The sequence below is a fragment of the Felis catus genome, chromosome C1 (genome assembly GCF_018350175.1).
Source record: "Felis catus isolate Fca126 chromosome C1, F.catus_Fca126_mat1.0, whole genome shotgun sequence".
Taxonomy (NCBI): domain Eukaryota; kingdom Metazoa; phylum Chordata; class Mammalia; order Carnivora; family Felidae; genus Felis; species Felis catus.
The window spans coordinates 13,223,663-13,244,912 of record NC_058375.1 but is presented as its reverse complement, the minus strand read 5'-3'; the positions used below and the strand labels follow the sequence as shown (position 1 = coordinate 13,244,912).

General features: G+C 57.0%; 1 protein-coding gene across 1 annotated transcript; it reads left to right on the top strand.

Annotated features, from left to right (window-relative positions):
• The first annotated feature begins 10,890 nt into the window (after positions 1–10,890).
• LOC123379431 lies at positions 10,891–14,032 on the top strand. Its single transcript, XM_045034872.1, has 4 exons — positions 10,891–11,037; positions 11,182–11,253; positions 12,708–12,789; positions 12,967–14,032. Exons 1-4 carry the CDS (start codon positions 10,891–10,893, stop codon positions 13,401–13,403), a joined length of 738 nt encoding a protein of 245 aa, XP_044890807.1. The 3' UTR covers positions 13,404–14,032.
• The last annotated feature ends 7,218 nt before the right edge of the window (positions 14,033–21,250 follow it).

The window sequence follows — 21,250 nt, the reverse complement described above, 5'->3', positions numbered from 1 at the left end:
CTTCCTTCCTTCCCTTCCCTTCTTCCTCTCTCCCTTCCTCCTTCCTTCCTTCCTTCCCTCTTTCCTCCCCCTCCCTCCCTGTCTCCCTCCTTCCTTCCTCCCTCCCTCCCTTTGTTTTGTTTTTTTTTTTTTTTTACAATAGTTCTAGATTCACAGCAAAGTTGAGGAGACGGTACCCGGGTTGCCTCGAAGCTCCCTGTCCCAACACAGGCACAGGCTTGTCCACCGGAGAGGCACGTTTGTCATGATTACTGAACGTGCATGGACACATCATCGCGAAGTCCACCGTTTAGTTCACTCGTGTTGTCCACTCTGTGGGTTGTTTTTTTTTTTTTTTCAACGTTTATTTATTTTTGGGACAGAGAGAGACAGAGCATGAACGGGGGAGGGGCAGAGAGAGAGGGAGACACAGAATCGGAAACAGGCTCCAGGCTCCGAGCCATCAGCCCAGAGCCCAACGCGGGGCTCGAACTCCCAGACCGCGATATTGACCTGGCTAAAGTCGGACGCTTAACCGACTGCGCCACCCAGACGCCCCTGTGGGTTTTTTTTTTTTAAACGTTTATTCATTTTTGAGAGACAGAGAGAGACAGAGCATGAGCGGGAAAGGGGCAGAGAGAGAGGGGGTGACACAGAATCGGAAGCAGGCTCCAGGCTCTGAGCTGTCAGCACAGAGCCCCACGCGGGGCTCGAACCCACAAACCGCGAGATCATGACCTGAGCCCGAGTTGGATGCTTAACCGACTGAGCCCCCCAGGCGCCCCTCCACTCTGTGAGTTTTGACAAATGTAAAACAACACCCACCCACAGCCGCTGCTACAGTCTCATCCAGAAGTTTCCCTGCCCTAAACATCTGTACCTGCCTCTTCATCCTGACCCCCCAACCCCTGCCAACCACTGATCTCTCTACTGTCTCCATAGTTTGCCTTCTCTGGAAAGTCATACGGTTACAATCGTACGACTTCTCCGACTGGCTTCTTCCACCCAGTAATATGCATTTAAGTTTCCTTCCTGACCTTTCGGGGCTTAAGAGCTCATTTCTCTTTCACGATGAATAATATTCTGGGGTCTGGATGAACCACAGTTTGTTTATCCATTTATCCACTGACAGGCTTCTTGGCTGCTTCAGATGTTGGCAATGGGCAGATGTGCGTGTGGATCTGTGTGGGGGAGGGAGAGAGAGAGAGAGAGAGAGAGAGAGAGAGAGAGAGAGAGAGAGAATCTCAAGCAGGTTCCATGCTCAGAGTGGAGCCCGACGTGGGGCTCGATCCCACGACCCTGGGATCATGGCCTGAGCCAAAACTAAGATTTGGATGCCCACCGACTGAACCACCCAAGGGCCCCTTGCTTGGCTTTTCTCTAAATCCCAGTTTGGGGGACTGTGTGGTTCCCCTTGTCCCCTCTGCGCAGGAATTGTGTGGTCAGGACCTCCAGGTGGAGTGGGTTCCCGGCAGCGGGGGCCTGACTCCCCTCTCTCCCACCCTCGGCAGCCCCCTGTGCTCGGCCACTGATTGGAAGTGTTTGCCGAGCTAGATCGACTTGGTTCCACTATTTCAGAAACGACACAGCCCCCCGGGAAGGGCGGAACCCACTCAGAGGAGCTGGCTCCTGGAGAAGTTTTCCTGAATGAGAAGGAAATACCCCTGTGTCCCCTCTTCCCCAAGTAAGGCCGCGCCCTCACCAGAGACCAGAGCTAAGGGGCGGCAGGACCCCGGGGTCCTCCCGACTGAGGTTGGAATCCTGGCTCCTCCCCCGCCCCCAATTGAGAGATCCGGGGCAAGTTTCCACTTCTCCACACCTTGGTTTCCGCATCTGCAAAATGGGAAGAATGATAGTATGAAGATTCGGTGAGACGCCACCCGCAGGGCGCTTAGCACAGAAACCAGCCAGCCCTTGTCCCCCCAAGCACTCAGTGGCAGTTGTCAGCAGTATAATTTAAAACAATTTTTTTAATGTTTGTTTCTGAGAGAGAGAGACAGAGCACAAGTGGGGGAGGGCAGAGAGAGAGGGAGACACAGAATCTGAAGCAGGCTCCAGGCTCTGAGCCATCAGCCCAGAGCCTGACGCGGGGCTCGAACTCACGGACCATGAGCTCATGACCTGAGCTGAAGTCGGACGCTCAACTGACTGAGCCACACAGGCGACCCCCTCAAAATTTTTTTAATGTTTATTTTTTGAGAGAGAGAGTGAGAGAGAGACAGAGCATGAGTGGGGGAGGGGCAGAGAGAGAGGGACGCCTCAACTCGAATGTGGCCCCTTCTGTTTGGCCTGCCTTAACCTCCGCAGGCTGAATTAGGTGCCGCCTGCGTTCCCGCCTTCTCTGTTCGCCTTTTCTAACCCTTATCGCCACAGTGTCTTACATACAGGTCACGGGCTCCTCAAGGGCAGGGACCCTCTCTCATTCCTAGCCTGGCATGGAGGCCTGGGGGCCTGGCACAGACTAAGCGCCCAACAAACTTGAGTCGTTGCTTGGCCGTGTGCAGCAGTATTCAGGGACGTTGTCTAGCTTCGCGGTTAAAGGCACAGTCGTCAGACCTGGGTTTGAATCCCAGTCTTACCCTTTATTACTTATACGAGCATCATTAGTCCTTTAACTCTCCGCCCGGTTCCCTCATCCGGGAGGCAAGGGGCAGGACTCTGCCCGCTCCATAGGGTTGCCATGACCCATCGTGCTTGAAGCAGGTGACAGGGCTCAGTAAAAATGGGGGTTCGTTGAATCAACAGGCCCTTGGTCTCGGAGTGGAAGGGCGAACACTTCCCCCCCCCCCGCCGTGTCTTCAGCGAATTTAATAAACCTTCCATTTTCTCATCTGAAACACGATGATGGTGGCGTTACCGTGGGGTCCTTGCGCCGATTAGATAGTGAATTCACGCAGAGCACTCAGGCCGCTGCCCGGCCCACAGCAAGCCTCCGCTAGGACTCTGCCCTCCAAGAGACTCTGCCCTTGTCTCTGCCTTCCCCTGCGGGGGGGGGTGCCCGTGGCTCCCCTCCGCCACCTGCCTCCTCCCTCCCCGGGTCAGAGCCCACTGCCCACCCCCCCCACCCCCCCCCCCCCCCCAGCTCCGTGCTCCCAGCCTTGGGTTGTGCTCTGCGTGGCGTGGCGGCCCTGACAGCTGGCTGGGGGTCTGTTTTATTTCTGTGCCTGCCCCTCCCCCTCGCCCCTCTGAAAAAGCAGTTACACTTGTGTTTCCCAGAGAAGGCGGCCCTAATCTGTTGTTTGCCCATCTTACCCTGTGGAGCTGCCCTGCTTTGCTTAGGCTGGGCCCGGAGATTTGCATAATCAGTAGAAATGCATCTAGGAAGAGGGGGGGAGGGGGTGTGGGTGTCAGGCCGGCAAATGGGGAGCACACCTCTGGGGGGGCCCCTGATGGACCTGGGAGGGTCGCTGGGTGGGCGGGAGATCCCTTTGCTGGGTCTTGTCTTCCTGTCCCTACTGGGCAGGACGGGTCTCCTCTGTCTCTGACCCGGCTTGGTCCGTCCCCAAGGGCCAAGCCAAGGCTCAGAGGGGCTGCAGCTGTCTGCCGATCACCCCCCTCTCTGCATACGGCTTTCAGTGGCTCCCCAGTACCGCGGTACCATGTTCCCACCTCATCCTGTCCTTCCCCCCCCCACCCCGAGTCCTTCCAAGAGGCCAGCACAGCAGAATGGAACGCACGCTTGGGATCCCAACTCCCGGGTGCGCCACGGTCCCCTTTACGTTTCCCCAAAGCTGACCTGGAGACAGGGACTTGGGTGCGGGTAGTTTGTCTGGGAGGGGGTTTCAGGAGGCTCAGCGAGGCCCGGGAAGAGAGAAAAGTCTACCAAAGACGCGTCAAGTGGTGGGTCATAGCTGAGGGCAGCTGGGCTCAAACTCTCTGGAGACCCTCTGAGAGCCGCACAGAACGTGCCTTAGAATTGTCCCACTCCAGGTTGAGGAAGCTGGCCTGCTTGTCCGTGGGGTAGGCAGCTCATCGATGCCACCCCGCATGACTCTTGCCTGCCTGTGTTCAGCCTGGCAGAGGCCTCATCCACGCCGACGCTTCGGCCGGTTCCCATCCGGCAAGGGCACTGTGTTCCCGTCACCTCGAACAGCTCCAAGGAGTCCCATAAACACCTGCTGGAGGGAGGAAGGAAGGAAGGGTCGGCGGAGTGGAAATCGAGTAGAGATCAGCCAGGTGAAGAGGGGGAGATCTCCAGGCAGGAAGAAGGACACCTGCCGGGCCGGTGAGGTCGGAGTCGCCATGGAGAGCGGGGTAGGAGGTGAGACAGCGGAGACCAGGCGGGACCTCGGAGACCCCAGGTGGCTCCCTGGAGGGGGGCTTTGTCACATTCGCTATTTTTCGGCCCTTGATCAAAGCAGGAGGAGCTTGACGAAGGTTTGCTCGGGAGCTGCCGCCCCTCCTTGTCCCTGCCTGCCCTTCGTCCCGATTCGACTTCAATAGCTTCTCGCCGGGAAGCCTTTACCAACGCCCACCCCAGGCGCCGGCCACTCTGGGTCCCCAGGGACGTTATTCCAACTCCAACTATGACGCATCACACAATATGGTCCGCTTGTGATAGTGCTGGGCTCACGGCAGCTACACAGCTGGTGTTTCCTTCCTTTGTTCGCTCTGTTCCTCCCCTTTCCTGCCCTCCTTCCCCCTTCGTTCCTGCCCCCTTCTTTCCTTCCTTCCCTCCCTTTCCTCCCTCCCTTCCTTCCCTTCCTTCCCTCCTTCTCTCTTTTCCTTCTTTTCTCTACATTCACTGAACCTGGCACCCAGCTCCCCATCAATATCACCCTCCCACCCCCAGCAAAGAGGTGGCGTGGGAAAGGGGAGAGAAAACAGTATTTGGGGCCAGAGGATTATGAGTTTGGACCCAGCTGAGCTGCTTTACCAGCTGTGACTTCCTGTCAGCCTGAGCCTCAGTTTCCCCCCCTGTAGGACGGTATGTGCACCTTACAGGACCAGCATAAGGAGAGGGCACAGCGTATGTAGCACCCGGTAGATGTCCGGCAGGATAAGCCTGCTTTAGTCCTAGCGAGAGGATGGGGAGGAAGCAGCCTTTCGCCTCTTTCCTCTTGGAACTCACGCAGCCTGGTGTCCCGGGGTGATGGAGGTGCCCCTTCTCGAATGAGGAGCTGGGCTGAACCGGCTGTCCTCCTGGCCTGGCTTGCATCCCACTTTCCCTCTTTCGTTTGTGACGCCAGTGAGGAGAAGACAGTCCTTTGTTTTGCTTTTTTTTTTTTTTTTTTTTTTTAATTAAATTGAAAAAGTTCTACGGGAATCTTTGAAATGTTCAGATCGGTGGCTTTTTAAAATAAAAGGGAAGATAAAGGACGCCGTCCCAGTCCCTGGGTCACACAGGAATTGCATGGCCACACAAACATTGTTTGAAACGACAACCGTTGCCGCCATCCAGGGACCCGCTTTGTTGTAGAGAGAATCCTAGGGTTTGTTATAAGGGGTTTGCCCCCCGAGTCCTCTCTGGAGAGCACTTCCAAGGAGCTGTGCATTTCATGTCCATTAGCGTTTCACTTGTCAGATCAGGGACGTAATAAAAGCGGTCTCCGATGCTTCGCGGAGAGTGTTGGGTGAGGACGATTGGATAAAGTTAAAAGTGTTCTACAAAGGTTGAGGTATTATTAGCGGTGGCTGGCATGCCCCAAGAAGGGAGGTGATTTTCCCAAGGTCACGGAGCAAGGGGGCGGAAGAGCCAGAGACAGCAGGGGAGCCTCCTCTCCATCCTGAAATTCCGAACCCTGTGTCCTTTTACTCACATTGTGTTCCTAGCGCCCCCACCCGTGAAGCTTGTTCATTCATTGACCAACGAACGGATGAATGCATGAATGGTGCTCTAACAGTCCCAAGAGCAGAGGGATCACCGTGACCCATCCCTCCAGGACCCTCCAGTGCCATAGTGAGCATCCTGGGCTGGACTTCATTGTCTCCTGCTTCCTCTGGCCTCCCGCCCCAAGGAGCAGCCCCTGCCCCCTTCCCAGGGCCCATCTGTGGAAGACTGGGATTTAATCCTGCTTCTTCGGCCCTCCCCGCATCTGTGCCCTTCGCCGTGGGACCTTGCAGCTTGTCCCGTTAAGAGGCAGGGGATACCGCCTCCCCTCTGGCCTTGAATGGGGCAATACGACTTGCTTTGGTGGCTAAAACGAGGCAGAATGGACAGGCAGCCTTACTCTGAGTCTAGGTCTCGGGTTCTGATCGCCCCTTGGTCGTCTGGCAAAGTCTCAAGAAACACATGGCTGAGCGAGCCCGCCGACCCCAGAAGGAGGATGACAGACAGGTGGGGGGCAGAGCTGCTCTGCTCCGGCCACCACCACGCCCTGGAACCCAGCCCTTTGCACAGCTCCCAGCCGGCCTGCAGACGAGGGGGCTTGATGGGTGCTTTTTGGTGTATATCACCGAGACCGGGTGCTTCTTTGTTACACAGCATAAGCGAGGCCAGAGTTCACCGACACACCGCCCACATTCTCCAAGTCCTCCCCAGCCTGGGTCAGTATTTACCTCCTCTGGGAAGCCTTCCCTGACCTCCCCAACCGCTTACATTCATTAAAGCATTCGTTCGTTCCCTCACTAAACGCCCGCCCTCTGTCAAGCCCAATGCTGGAAGCTGGGAGTAATGAGAAGATATGAGACAGTGCCCTGAGGATCTCCAGTCTGGAGGGGGAGACGCACGCCAGCAGATGTCATGGTCACGACCCCGATTGTTAATGCTCTTAATATATTAGCTACCATTTGCTGAACATTTCCTGCACGGGGCGCTTTGTATCCATTACTTCCTGTAATCTTCAGAATAATTCCAGGGGACTGTTTTATACTCACCAGTCGGGGCGGAGACCCGGAACCCGTAGTTCTGGTGGGTTCCCCGGGTGCAACTGCTGCTCCTTCCAATCGAAAAGCCTTCCTGCTCTCCCCATGTCGGCCCTGCAGGTACATCCTGTCCCCTTCCTCTGACCTCTCTCATGACTCCTTGTCATCGTCCCCCAGCTTGGCATGGACTTGCTCTCTGAATGTGCCCCACGAGCGTCTTCTCTACAGGTGCTCCGGGGCGGGGCTGGGGGAACCGTGCTCGTCCCAACCCGAAGGACGTGCACCTGGCTGGACCGGTCAGTTGCTCGCGGTAGTTATGGAGTTTGAAAAGGTCTGGGTGGCCCTCATGAGGTCTAGGTCTGTTGAGGCATCATTATTGTCCTTAAAAAAAAAATACTGTAATTATAGAGCACATCCCAGTCTGTTGCTTTCTCCATGACTTCATGTCTTTCTTGCAGCAGAGTAGTTTCCCCATCTGTGAAACTTGCCACGGTCTCAGACGGAGCTGGTAAGGCAAAGACCAGGGGTCCTTATCCTCTCTAACCTCCCTCCTTGGCAAGGGCTTGGAGGTAGGGGCTGCGAAGCCGGGAACTTTTCTGGGAAGTGTGGGGGTCAGGTGCAATCAGCCCCCACCCACCCCTGGCCGGAGCAGAGGGTAGAAGGGAGGGTGCCTAACCAGGCTCAGAGCCCTGAGTTCCAGCCCGGCCTTTGTCATGAAGCGGCCAGGGGACCTTGACAAGCGCCTCCCCGTTCCCTGCCTTGGTTCCGGAATCTGGGATAAAGTCCGCTAAGCGTCCGACTTCAGCTCAGGTCATGATCTCGTGGTTCATGAGTTCAAGCCCCGCGTGTTCCAGCTCAGAGCCTGGAGCCCGCTTCGGATTCTGTGTCTCCCTCTCTCTCCATCTGGTTGATTCATCAGGAGGACCCTCAGGTCGCGGCCACACTCGTGGTCGCGACTGACAGTGGAAGGACAGAGAGTAAAATCGGCAGACAGAAAAGGCACACGGGGAAGTCCGGAGAAATCCAAACGCCAGCTTCCAAGAGCCCTCGCCCTGGGGAGTCACTCACAACGTGCTTAATTCCTCCGGCAACGCGTTTGGCTACACCCGGGGAGGCGCTGTCTACCCGGGAAGCTCATCGTAGACTCGGTGCCCAGGGATTTGGCTGGGGTCTCGTCGTGCAAGCGCCTTCTTTCGGGCTCCCTCCAAAATTCCAGACTCCCAGACGACAAGCAGGCAGGACACGTTGTTTGCCCAGGGCCAGGCTGGCAGGGACAGCCGTCTCAGCCGGCTACGCAAACACCTGTCTGCCCCACCCACTTCCTCCCGAGGGATTCTTAACACACATCCAAGTTTGAGAGTCGCTGGTCTGGTGGATAAAGCTGGGTCAACGACTCTATTTCTGGTTACTGCGCGACTCATGATAAGCTGCTTGAGCATCCTGAACCTGACGTCCTGATTTGTACCAGAGAGGATATATTTCCTCCCCAGGAGCTTAAATCCAAATCCCAGGTAACCTCTTCCACAAGTGAGCAGAAGGGAGGAGAGCCCTCCTTTAAGGGGTCCTGCCGTACCTAGGCTGCTGGAGGAGAACTTGACCCCGGAGGCATGGAGAGAAGGAAAAGCACAGAAGCAGCGGCAGGAAGGGGGCGATTCTTCAGATATATGAGGATGTGGATCCCCAATCACCCCTCTAGAGCCCCCCCTGGGGGCAGACCCGGCACCCAGAGACCAGGCTCCCCTCTGCATGGCTTGGGCACTCAGGTGGGGGTGACAGGGCCACCGAACTGAGCAAGACCAGGTGCCGTCCTTGAGGATGGGTGGGGACCTGGCCGGGGATCAGGATCTTGGGACACCAGGAGGGACCCCTGCTCAGGCGTCGGTGGGACCGGAGACGTTAGACAAATCACGTCACCCTGTTGAAGCCCAGTTGCCTCTTTTTAAAAATGGGGCTCTGATGCCCAAAATCTAAGGGAAGATTGTGAAGATTAAAAAGGACAACGACAGCTTTGTGAAAAAATGGCAAAGCATGGTTTTGAAAGAGTTTATAACCCCTGGAAATTATCTATGAGCAGATTTTCACCCTCCTGACCTCAGCCCTAAGCAGAGGAAAGAACCCTTTGTTGACGTTTAGGACTGGCTCTGTCACAAATTTTCCTGCTGACCTGGAAAGTCTGTCTGTCTGTCTGTCTCTGTCTCTCTGGACCTCAGTTTTCCTCATCTGCAAAATGGGAACAGTAATACTCCTGCCATCACCTTATCAGCATTGTAAGTTCTTTCCTTTTTCTTTCTTTCTTTTTTTTTTTTTTTTAAGTTCATTTATTTATTTTGAGAGACAGAGAGAGAGAAGTCGGGAGAGGCAGAGAGAGAGACAGAGAGAGAGAGAGAGAGAGAGAGAGAAACCCAAGCAGTCTCCCCACTATCAGTGCAGAGCCTGATGTGGGGCTTGAACTCACACACAGTGAGATCATGACCGGAGCAGAAACCAAGAGTCAGATGCCTAATCAACTGAGCCTCCCAGGCTAATCGGTTCTTTTCTTTTTTCATCTTGTTCCAGAAATGCCAGAGACACATCTGTGTTGAAGGATGTGGACCAGCATCTCTCTGAGGAACATTCCAAAGGAGAGTGGAAAATAGTCTTGGAAGGGCCATTCTTGGACCCTTGTGGGGACACATTAGTGTCATAAGGGCTCTGACAAGTCCTGCAGGAAGGACACTGTCTCCAGTTTTTATGCTCAGGGAACTCCTTTGGTCAGAACCCCCACGGGCACCCTACAGAACAGTCCATGGCCTTCTCTTGGGGGTTGCTAGGCGAGGAGGACTCCAACAAGCTGAATCCCAGTTACGTCCACCAGACACAGCCTTCCCAGGTCGGTGGCATGCCATCCTTGCCCTTGGCCTCGGTCCCCCTTGGGAGGTGACCTTGAGGCCGGCCTCACGGTCTCAGCTCCAACCTCTCCAGCAAGTTTTTTGTTCCCAGATGCCTGAAAGTCCCGGAAAGTGCTGCCTGAGCCAAAATTCAAAAGACTTGATGAACCAGGTTCATTTTAGGGCCGTGGCAACAAGCAGGCATGCTCCCCAGTGGGTTGCTTGGATAAATGAGTTAATTTTGTCCAAGCTCCAAGCCTCTCGAGAACTTTGGTGCTGAGGGTGTATATATGTGTGTGGTGGGGGGGGGGGGGGGCACGGCATGGAATGTGCTCTGGGGTCTTCTGGGAGCCGACAAAGGAGGGCTGCATACTCAGCCCTGCAATGAGTGGCGGTAATAATGGTGCAGGGGTCAGTCCCAGCCAGGGAGCTTGACAGGTGGGAAAGCCTTGGAAAAGCCCACATCGGCAGCTTTGCCAGGGGGAGCTGGGAGAGGGGCTGACTGGAGGCCTTGGCGCCTCATCTTGAGGCTGAGCCAGGTGGTCCGGGGCAGCAGAGGTGGGGAGAGGCGTCCTTCCGAGGGACCTAAGCACGGGCAGGGACAAGAGCAGGGCTTCTGAGGCAGACAGCGCTGGGTTTGAGCCTTGCCGGAGCCCCGAATGAGCTGTGTGTCATTGGGCAGGCCCTTGGCCTCTCTGAGCCTGTTTCTTCATCTGCAAACGAGACAGTCAGCTCTCTCTCTGAGTCATGAGTGGGACGACTTGGGCAGAGCGCCTACGTACCCCTGGCACACAGCAGGTGCTCCGTGGACGCCGTTTCTCTCCTTGTCCTTTGGGTCGGCGCCGAGACCGGCAGAGGCTCGTTTTTTTCCTCTTTTAACTTTTAATTGAAGTATAACACGCACGCGGCAAAGGGCGTAAATCTCTTTTGTTTTTTAATTTAAGATTTATTTCAACTCTTCTGGGTCTGAAAATGTAAAACCTTAAAATAAGCCTCCAATGATTTCCTGGATGGCATTAAAAATTGCTTTGAAATAAGACTCACAAGGAGTTGCAGAAATAGGACCGGGTTCCCCTTTACCCAGCTTCTCCCGACGACAGCTTGCAAAACCACGGGACACTGTGAAGCTAGGGAGTCGATGTTGGTACAATATTATCAACTAAAATAAAAAGTGCGTGTGTCTTACGTGGACAGCTCAGTGGGCTTTCACGGCCCTGACACCAGCGTCCAGACTAAGAACATGAACATGACCAGCACCCCGGGAGTGCCGCTGTACCTCCTCCAGTCCCTGCCCCCTCCCGGAAGTGCACCCCTGTGCCTCCTCCAGTCCCCTACCCTCTCCCGGAAGTGCCCCCACGCGTCCTCCAGTCCCTGCCCCCTCTCGGAAGTGCCCCCCACCTCCTCCAGTCCCTGCCCCCTCCCGGAAGTGCACCCCTGTGCCTCCTCCAGTCCCCTACCCTCTCCCGGAAGTGCCCCCACGCGTCCTCCAGTCCCTGCCCCTTCCCGGAAGTGCCCACCCTGCCCCCTCCAGTCCCTGCCCCCTCCCGGAAGTGCCCCTCCATGCATCCTCCAGTCCCCTGCCCCCTCCTCCAGGGTAACCTCGGTGGGTCCTCCCTTCCTATAGCGTAGATTCGCTTTGCAGGCCTTTGAACTTTCTGTGCATGTGTTCCCGTGTATAACTCCTGCTCACCTTCCCGTCCAGGGGCTCCGCTCCCCCTGCGGCCGGTGCTTGGAGCTGCCTCGTTCCCGCTGCTGTGCCGGCAGAGTTTTAGAAAGGGGTGGGGCGCCTGGGTGGCTCGGTTGGTTAAACGTGGGACGCGATTTCAGCTCAAGTCGTGTGAGTTCTAGCCCTGTGTCGGGCTCTGCGCGGGCAGTGCGGGGCCTGCTTGGGATCCTCTCTCTCCCTTTCTCTCTCTCTGCCCCTCCCCTGCTCTCTCTCTCTCTCTCTCTCTGTCTCTCTCTCTCTCTCGGTCTGTCTCTCAAAATGGATAAATAAACTTTAGAAAAGAAAAGGGGACAACCCTGCGTGACTGTGGGACAGAGCCCTGCCTCCTGTCCTCAGCAAGGTCCTTGGCTGACCCTGTCCAGAGAAGCTGGCCAGATGGCCTCTCCTCCAACGGGTGGCGGTGTGGGCTGAACTGTGTTCCCTGTTCCCCAAATTCGCGTTCAAGTCCTAACCCCCAGTGCCTCAGAAGGTGACTGTATTTGGAGACAGTCTTTAAAGAGACAATTAAGTTAAAATGAGCTCATTAGGAGGGACCCTGATGCAGTGTGACTGGTGTCCTTATAAGAAGAGACTAGGGCACAGACACCCCGGGAGACATTCAGGGAGAAGGTGGCCACCTACTAGCCAAGGAGAGAGGCCTGCACCCGCCGCGGGCACCTCGGACTTCCCGCCTCCAGACAGTGAGGACCTGAGTGTCTGTGATGCTGTGTCGTGACAGCCCTGAGCACACTGGCCGGGCGTCCACTCTCTGGCCATCTTCTTGAGCCCCTGGGCTGGTGCTCACAGATGACAGGGGCATGGGGCCTCCCTGCCGTCCCCAGGCCTTGCGTCTATAGGCCCCAGTGGAGGGGGAAGCAGCGATTTTATCTAAAGTCTCAGCTCGGCACAGGGGCCAGAGGAGTGGCACCCGGTCCGTTCCCTCGACCCCACGTGACATCAGGGCCACCCTGCTTCGGCCTCTGGAGGGTCCCCCGGGGCTGGTCCCTCGTTCTCTCACTCTGGCTCGCCCTGCCCACCACACTCCTTCCTCCAGCTTCTCCTGACCCCACCAGGCTCCTGTCCTGTGCCCTGACCCTTGGGTCATCTCACTGTCTCGAGCAAAGGCAGCCCTAGGACGCGGGGAGGAAACGCGCGCCTCTGGCTTTCTGTGCGGCTCTCTGGGCTTCCCCTTCCTCCTGTGGGATTAGGGCTGGGGCAGGGAGGCTGCCCCGCTGTTGGAGGAAGAGGTGGAAGGCCTCCGGGGACCCAGGCGTGACCCACACAAGGTGGCAGGAGGAGGGTGCTGGGTGCAGAGGGGTCTGGCCCTCCCCTACTCACCCCCTGACCTGCAGGCTGGCAGGAGGCGGAGGGGAGCCTCAACGCCGCGGAGGGTTGAAGCCGGAGGCCTCGGAGAGGAGGTGACTGAGGCGGACGGTGGGTCCCAGGTCCCTACCGCGTTTGTGCGTGTGTGTTGTGGGATGTGGCGTGGGCGGGAAGGAAAGCGTGTGATGAAGATGTTCATTAGAAATAAGGCTGGTGGTGATTGACGGCGGGGCTTTGTCCCCTCTCCTACACGTGCTCAGGACAGCTTGCTTTTCGTCTCTTTCACAGACGGGCGTCCCACGGTACATCGGTCAGCTGTGGCCGTGCGACAAACCACCCGGAACCTCAGCGGCACCGAACAAGAAGCATTGGTTTCTTACGGCCCACCGGGCTTCAGCAAGATCGAGGTTGGACCTGGCAGATCTTGGCTTCCCCCTGAGGGCCGGGCCCGGGTCTGCCCCATGCGTCCCTCTCGCTCTCTTTGGACGCGGCTACCCAAGGCGTGTTGTCCCAGTGATGGCAGAAGGGCCGCTGGGAAAGCCTCGTGGGCAGGCACATTCGAAGGTGCTCATGGCGTGGTCGCCAGCATCCCTCTGGCCAAAGCAAGTCACGTGGCCATGTTGGACACCGACAGGTCGCAGAAAGGGAAGTGTGCATCACCTTGGAGGAGACGGGCAGGGAGAGAATGTTTTTTGCCCAATAATCTCATCTGGTACATTCTATAAACTTTAAAAATATTTTTAAAAGTTTGTTTATTTTGAGAGAGAGAGAGAGAGAGAGCGAGTGGGGAAGGGGCAGAGAGAGAGAAGGAGAGAGAGAGAATCCCAAGCAGGCGCCGCACCATCAGCACAGAGCCCGACACGGGGCTCGAACTCATGAACCGTGAGATCGTGACCTGAGCCAAAGTCAGACACTTAACTGACTGAGCCACCCAGGCGCCCCTTTTCTATAAACTTTTGAACCAAAGAAGGCATTTTCTTTTCCCCCTCCAAAACTCGAAAATGACTGGTTGGGATCATGGCGTTCAGCAAATCTTTCTGGAAAATCATCTTGGGGTCTTAGTCTGTACCTGGAGTGTCATCGAGTGACCCTGTGGCTGCTGCCTCTTATCACAGCCCGCCTGGCCCCAGCTTGCCTCTGCTCTCACTGCCTCCCCTGCGGGCCTGACCCGGACGATGGACCTCATTCATCCCCGACACAAGTTGTTAAGAGAGAAAGAGAGACTTAAAAAAAAAGCCGCTGGGGTTCGAATGCGGATCCTGCCACTTAGAGGCCACGTGGCCTGGAGAATGTTCTTTAGCCTCTTTAAGCCTTGGGCTCACTGTGCATGAAATGGGCATGACATTGGAACTTTTCTAAGCGTTTTTTAAGTTTTACTTTTAATGTTATTTATTTTTTGAGAGAGAGAGCGCAAGCAGGGGAGGGGCCGAGAAAGGGGGAGACACAGAATCCGAAGCAGGCTCCAGGCTCCGAGCTGTCAGCACAGAGCCCCACGCGGGGCTCGAACCCAGGAACCGTGAGATCATGACCTGAGCCAAAGTCGGACACTCAACCGACTGAGCCCCCCGGGCGCCCCGAGAACTTTTGGTCTTGTGAGGATGAAGTTTGCACAAGAAAGTAAAGCCCTTAGTCGAATTGTAGGAGCCCAGGAGGCTTTTGGTAGGTATGAGGTTACAGCAGTCACGCCCCCACACTGGGACCCACCGTGTCCTTCCTGATAAGTCCTGTGATGCTAGCATTCAGCCACCGAGCTAACTGGCTCCCGGGGACTGCCCGAACCACCCCCTGTCCTCTTATCCCAGAGCACGGCCCCAGGGCGCCTTGACTGTGGCAGCCACAGATGCCTTTCCATGGGTTCTCGCCACCCGTTCAGGGACAGAGCCTTGAATGTCACCTCCACTTTCAAATCTGCCCCTTTCTGTGGGCACGGACCATCTGGTCCCGGCTTAGGATCAGAAAAGCTGCCCGGAGGCTGCCTGGCACGCACCTGGGCGCCGTGGGCAACGTGGCCCGCATGCCGAAGCGGGCAGCAGAGCCCCGGGCCCAGCCTGGCGCGGCTCGAATGTGCTGGCGCACTGCGGTAAGACCGCCTTCGACTTAATATATGCTAATTCGATTTTAATGGCATTCAGATTCCCAACAGTAGTGCGGCGTTAGCCATGGTAAGTTATAATCATATCTAATTGGTAATTCTAACATAACAAATTTCTTGGATAAATTATTCTTAGTTAATAGTCCCCCAGGAACAACCTCAGCGCGCACACACACGCACACACACACGCACAGGCATATATTTTAGGGGAAATTGAGACAAAAAGAACAAGGTGGAAGCAGGCTCACGGTGAGGCAGACTTATCTCAGACCTGGACTCTTTTCGGGACCTCAGCCAGAGACCCCAGGAAAAGTCTTCGGAGGTGTTAGAACCCGGGACCCTCGGAGCAGCTGGAGGCTGGGCGTGGTGTCGCAAAGTCAAGGCTGTTGTCCGACAGACTGTGCCCAGCCCCAGGAAGGGGACACCAGGCTCAGGCCTCAGCCCCCTGCTGGACCCTGTCACTGGGGAGGCCCGCCTTGGCTGCACAAGCTCCTCCCCCCACCAGATTGGCCCGTCAGTTCTTTCCTGGCACGGATTCCAAGATCCTCCCCCCCCCCCCCACAAAGGAGCCAAGTTACTACTTTCTTTACCAGGCAGAAATAGCTCAGTTGGGTGTAATTCCAGAAAAAGGGATGGGGGCGGTGAGCCCACCCCGCTTCCCGTCTGCACTTGGTTGCCTACCTGCGGTAACCCCTGGGGAGCTGCCCGCGACCTCAGTTTGCCCAGCTGTAACATGGGTTGAAACTCGACATCCCTCTCTGTTTCAGCTGTCAGGAAGGGGCCTTTTCTCTGGTGTTGGGGTGAGGGGGCGGGCCCTATTGTAGCAGGCAGAGGGTCCGCCCCGGGGCATCCATGGAGAACGTTCTCTCCTGTTTCTTTTGGGCTGCCCCTGGCCACCGGAGAGGGTGGCATTCATCTCCCACTGGCAGGGGTTTCTGGCTTGTGCCCGCAGAGGGCGGGTGTCAGGGCGGCCACGTCACCCCACCGAGGGGAAGCAGGAAATGGGGGAGAGAGAGTCACTTCTTACCCATAGCTCGTGATGCCGGGCAAGTCCCTTCTCCCCCTTGGCCCCCCCTTCTTGTTCTACTTACGACACGAGCACAGTCGTGCTCACCTTACGCGGCTGTTGCGTGGACTGACTGAAACAATGCCAGCTGGTAGATGGGTGTTTCTCTCTCCTTTATCCTTTTTCCTTCTCCATCCCCTTCCCCTTATGCTGGGATGATCTGAGGGCACAGCATGACCTTGGGGGAAGGGGAAGGAACCCCACGAGGTCCCTTTTGTCTAGCACTAAACCTGGAAACCGATGTTATCGTCTGTGAGAAATGACAGGTAGTATTTATTGAGCACGTACTACACGCCAGGCAGCGTTCTAAGTACTTTCTATAACCTCTGCCTTCCGGCCCTAAGGGCAGATACGGTTATTACCCTCATTATACTGACAGGCCACTAAAGCACAGAGAGGGTATGTGAGTGGCCTGAGGTCGCACTGCTAGTCAAAAGCCAAGCCAGAAGGCGAACCCCGCAGAGTTGGGCTGCAAAGCTAACCTTCCTAACCACCGCACGGTACTGCCCCTTTCACCGGCCAGCTTGAGATCGTTAGAATATTTAGGGGAACCATCTGCCTTGGTCCATTTCACAATTGGAAAAATAGACTTTAAGAGAGGTTGAGTGGCTGGCCCGAGGTCCCGCGGTAGGAATACAGCAAAGCTACAGTTATTTTTATTTTTTTTTTCAACGTTTATTTATTTTTGGGACAGAGAGAGACAGAGCATGAACGGGGGAGGGCCAGAGAGAGAAGGAGACACAGAATCGGAAACAGGCTCCAGGCTCTGAGCCATCAGCCCAGAGCCTGACACGGGGCTCGAACTCACGGACCGCGAGATCGTGACCTGGCTGAAGTAGGACGCTTAACCGACTGCGCCACCCAGGCGCCCCTACAGTTATTTTTAAAAAATGTTTGTTGATTTATGTTGAGAGATGGAGAGCACGGGGGAGGGGCAGAGAGAGGAGGGGAGAGAGAATCCCAAGCAGGCTCCGTCCTCTCAGCGTAGAGCTCCACGTGGGGCTTGAACTCACGAACCATGAGCTCATGACCCGAGCCCAAGCCCAGAGTTGGACGCTTGACCGACTGAGCCACTCAGGCGCCCCGGCAAGGCCTGCAGTTTGAACCCGCAACGCTTTCTACCCCCAAGGTCGTTGCATCCCTGGCCCTCACTGTGGATGGGGCGAGCTTGGACTGGGCAGCTCCCGGGCTTTTTCCCGCCCGGCTCCAGAACATTCCCGCCCCCGCCCTGTGTCATCCAACCCCGAGGACATCTTCCTCACAAGCCCCTTTCTGGGTGACGTTCACATTCCAGCCCCGCCTGGTAGCTCTCGGCAGGCCTGGGCTTGGGCTGCCTCGGGGTGGGGAACTGGTCCGTTGGGCCTTGGGGCGAAGGGCTAAATTAAGCCCCTCCCTTCCCCTCCCCCCCCCCCCAAACTTCCAGCGTGGGTTATCCGTGGTTTGGCGCAGTGGCCTCAGATCTCAGAGCTGTGCCCGTGGGCTGTGTGACCTTAAGCAAACGACTCACCTTCTGAGCCTCTACCTGCTCCTCTGTAAGATAGGGGGACACCTGTCCACAGGGCCAGCGCACCGGAGCGCCTGGCAGACGGTCTGCGCTTAGCGCCTGTTTGCTGTTCTCCAGACAGAGGAGGCCACGTCGGCGCCCCGCTTGAGCCCCAGACCTGCCGGAAGTCACCGGAGCACGGCCCTCCTTCCGCGCACTCAGGGTGTCCAGCGTCAAACTTACCACGTCCCCCTGCGTTCTCATTCCGGACCCTTTATTCCATCTCTGGCTGTGCAGACCAAAGGACCTCTGGCTCGTGATCACAGCTCCCTCGCCCTCCCTACCCATCCTTCCCGGAGGTCTGGGGGCCCCTCCTGAGGCTCCTGCCCCACTGCCTGGCCCCGCCCCTGGGATCGCCCAGGCCGCCTCCCCCGTGCTGCTGCGCAAGGCGTGTTGGTGCCTGGGCGAGTCCCACGGCGCCTCTGAGCTTTGTCCCTGCGTTTGGAAAGTGGGGGACAGACAGCATTGTTTCAAGGGCTAAAGCCTCCAGCCCAGTGCGTGGTACATAATCAAGGCTTCGCACACCCTTCCCCTCCAGCCGGCACCGCTGACCTTCACGGAACCTCTCCCGGGAGCTACTCAAGTAAGCACCTGACTGGCTTCCCTGTGCCAAGAGCAGGCGTCTCAAACTTGACTAGGCCCACGAGCATGTGGGATCTTGTTAAAATAGCGCCTCGGATTCAGCTGGTCTGGGGGGCGCGGGTGGGGCCCAAGGCTCTGCACGTCTGTCAAGTTCCCAGGGGACCCCGATGCTGCTGGTGCAGAGACCACACCGAGGAGCGAGGATCTAGAACTCTCCCCCGGCAGTACTCTCCTGTCTGCTTCTGAGCATCTTCCACGATTCTGATGCTCTCACCCCTGGCTCGAAAGTTTCGCTGGCTCCCTAGTGCCTTGTGAGGATACCAGTAGCTAACGCTCGCGGAGTACTTCGGCCATGCCAGGCCTCATCCTAAGTAAGAGCTCCCCAGTCTTTCATCTGACTCTCTGGGATGAATGCTGTGAACCCTGGCGGGCCCATTTTACAGAAGAGGAAATGGAGACACAGAGAGGGTAAGTCAAGTGCCCATGTCACAGCGATAGCGACGGAACTGGACGTCGGGCCCAGGCCCGGTCTGTGCGCTTGGCCGCTCTGGGGGCCCCTCTTATGGCGTCGCATCCCCCCTGTCTGGGATTTAAAGGACTTTCCCTTGGGTCAGAGAAGGAAGTTCCTGCAGGAGGTGGGGTGTGGGCATCAGCTTAGGAAAGGACTCCTCCAAAATGCTTTCTGTCTGTGGCCGTGGGGACTCCAGGGTCAGTGGGATTCGAGGCGGAGGGGAGAATGTGGGCCCGGGTGGGGAGAGGGAGAAGATCAGGGGGCAGAGCCCCGGCGGCGGCCAGGGAAGCTCCGCCCCAAGGTCAGTGCAGCTGGCAGCCGGGGACTCCGCTGTGTGTGCTGACATTTCGGCCTGTCGCTGACAATTGAGCCCGTCTGACAAAAATGCATGTGTTTCGCGCATCTGTTTCCTTCCACCTATCACTTAGGGCTGTCGCTCCCGGAGGAGGCCCAGGGCGTAATTGCTGACATAACAGCTTAAGTGCTTTCTGGAAAACTCTACTCCCCGCTCTGGTCTGTGGCTCTACTTTCCTGGCTGGGCTGCAGGGTCAGGCTCTTTTGTTCCATCTTTGTCCCTGTCTCTCTCTCTCTCTCTCATTCTCCTTATTGTCTCTCCCTCTTTGTCTCTGTGTCCTCCCCGCCCCCTCCTCCTCTCTATCTATCTGTCTCCGTGTCTGTCTGTCGTCTATCTCGTCTCATTTCCATCCGCTCCTGACTTCTCAGCTTTCTCCTTACCTCATTCAGTCCCGGCGCTGGTCTCTTTCTGTTTTGCAAGAGCCCAACTGGACGGGAGGGTCCTCTTCCAGAGTCTCCTCCAAGTGACCCCCGTCACTGCCCCCTCCATCCGTCATCTGCAAGCCCCTCTGTGGAGCCTCCTGTCTCCCCAAGATCTCTGATCCCAGGATGAACCTGACCACAGTGTCCCAAGCAGGCTTCCTCGGTCACCAGCCCTCCCCTCCCCCCCTGCCCCAGCTTTCCTTTTTGCCAGGAGTCAGGGCTCCTGGCCGAGTCTCCCTGACACTGGCCACCCATCCGTGCTGCCCTGGAGAAGGATGGGTGAGCATCCAGCTTGAGGGACTGTCTGGGGCTGTCAGCACCCCTGCAGGGGCAGAGACCCCACCCCCAGGGCCCTTATTTTTGGTTTTGTTTCCCCAGCTGTGTGTATACTTGTACATCCCCTAAATCCTACAGCTTTTCAGGACAGCGACTCTGAAAGGCTGGGTTCCTGTCTTGGTGTGGCACCAGAGCCCTGAGGAGGGGCTGTCCGCATCTCCCCGTGGACAAGGAGGCTGTGAGCCTGGGAAGAGAGGCCGACAGTGTAGGCGGGTCTCCAGATCTGCTCCTGCTTGGCCAATGGCTCAGCCAGGGCAGAAGCAGGAAGGGGGACTGTCTCCAGTCTACGGAGGCACAGGGCAGAGGAGCCATGTGACCCCCCCCCCCAGGGTCCCCATGGCAAAAGAGCAGATGGTGACAAGGGACTGCCAGCAGAGCTGGCCCCGGCCCTCCTCCCCAGAAGGGGCAGCAGCAGGGTGAATGTTATGTGCCTCTCCCACTTCCTGTGACCCGAGTCATGGGGGCACCCCCGGTGTCCACAGCTTGAGAACCCAGGCCACAGAAGGGTGGTCCCATCTCGGAGCCACCGCAAGAGACTGCGAGTGGCAGCCGTGAGCACTTGCCGTTGACGCGCCCAACTCGGAGAGCCCCGCGGACCAGGAGGAGGTGGGCTGCCAGCCTGGCCGATGGGCTGGGGGTGGGGGGATGGGAGTGGCCTCAAGGGGCCTCTGCACCTGCCTGGCTAGCCAGGCACCGAGATCAGTGGGCATCACGGGAGCCCTCTGATGGCACGGCCTGGGCCAGGGGGAAGCTCAGTGTCCGTCAGTGGAGAGACTAGACAAGCAGATAAAGAAATGAAGAATCCACCCGCCCTCTCCGGCTGGGCTCCGCCCTACCCAGCCCGCCTTCCTCCCCTTTGACCCCAGCTCGGAGAAACCACCCTTTCCAGTCTGCTCGGGCCATGAAGTCCTCAAGTTCAGAGCCCAGAGCAGGCGGCCGCCCCCATCCCTCGTGGCACTCAGCTGGCTTTCTTCGGGCGTGTCCCCTGCCACTTTATGCGGTCCGTCCACTTGCTGCTGAGATATTAATGCGCTTCAGGGGTCAGTGGAGGCCAACAGCCGTGCTGCTAATAGGGCAAAGCAATTCCAATTTCATGCCTACATGGGCTTCCCTCTATTAAGGCAAAGAGTGGGAACAAATCTTTTTTTTTTTTAAATTCTTTCCAGAAAACAGGCAAAGGCGTTGTGTGATAGAGGCTTAGGAAAGATGGCTGGCAGGCAGCAGAGGGGGCAGGTTGGCTCATGTGAGACAGAGCAGAGCCTCGAGGAAGAAGGAAGTAGGGTGAGGAGGCCGGTAGCACTATGTGGTTGTGGCCTGCTGATCCGGCCTGGATGTTTATCCCGATGAACATCTGACAGCCCCCAACCCTTGAAAGTCATGTGCTTCAGTGTTGCTATCAACCTGCCAAACGCAGGTAGGCAAATATTCACTGAAGGAACGGATCGCGTAGATGGCAAAAAATGGCCCTACGTCTGCCTCTTGCCCCGTGTCCACACAGTATGCAATGGGACTTTGCAGCTCTTCTCAACAAAAAGTCCAGTCTGTTTCTCTGCCCCCTGAAGCTGGGCTGGCCTTGTGACTTGCACTGGTGAGTGAAATGTGGTACAGGTGACGGAGTGCGGGTTCCCCTGGATCACAAGAGGCCTGTGTGCTTTGGCTCTCCCT

Bases quoted from the DNA above. Each gene is read 5' to 3' on its own strand.
- LOC123379431 (XM_045034872.1), top strand. From the start codon at position 10,891: ATGAACATGACCAGCACCCCGGGAGTGCCGCTGTACCTCCTCCAGTCC. The intron at 11,254-12,707 runs GTGGGTCCTCCC...CCTGACCTGCAG, and splicing joins CCTCCTCCAGGGTAACCTCG to GCTGGCAGGAGGCGGAGGGG. The intron at 12,790-12,966 runs GTGGGTCCCAGG...TCTCTTTCACAG, and splicing joins GGAGGTGACTGAGGCGGACG to ACGGGCGTCCCACGGTACAT.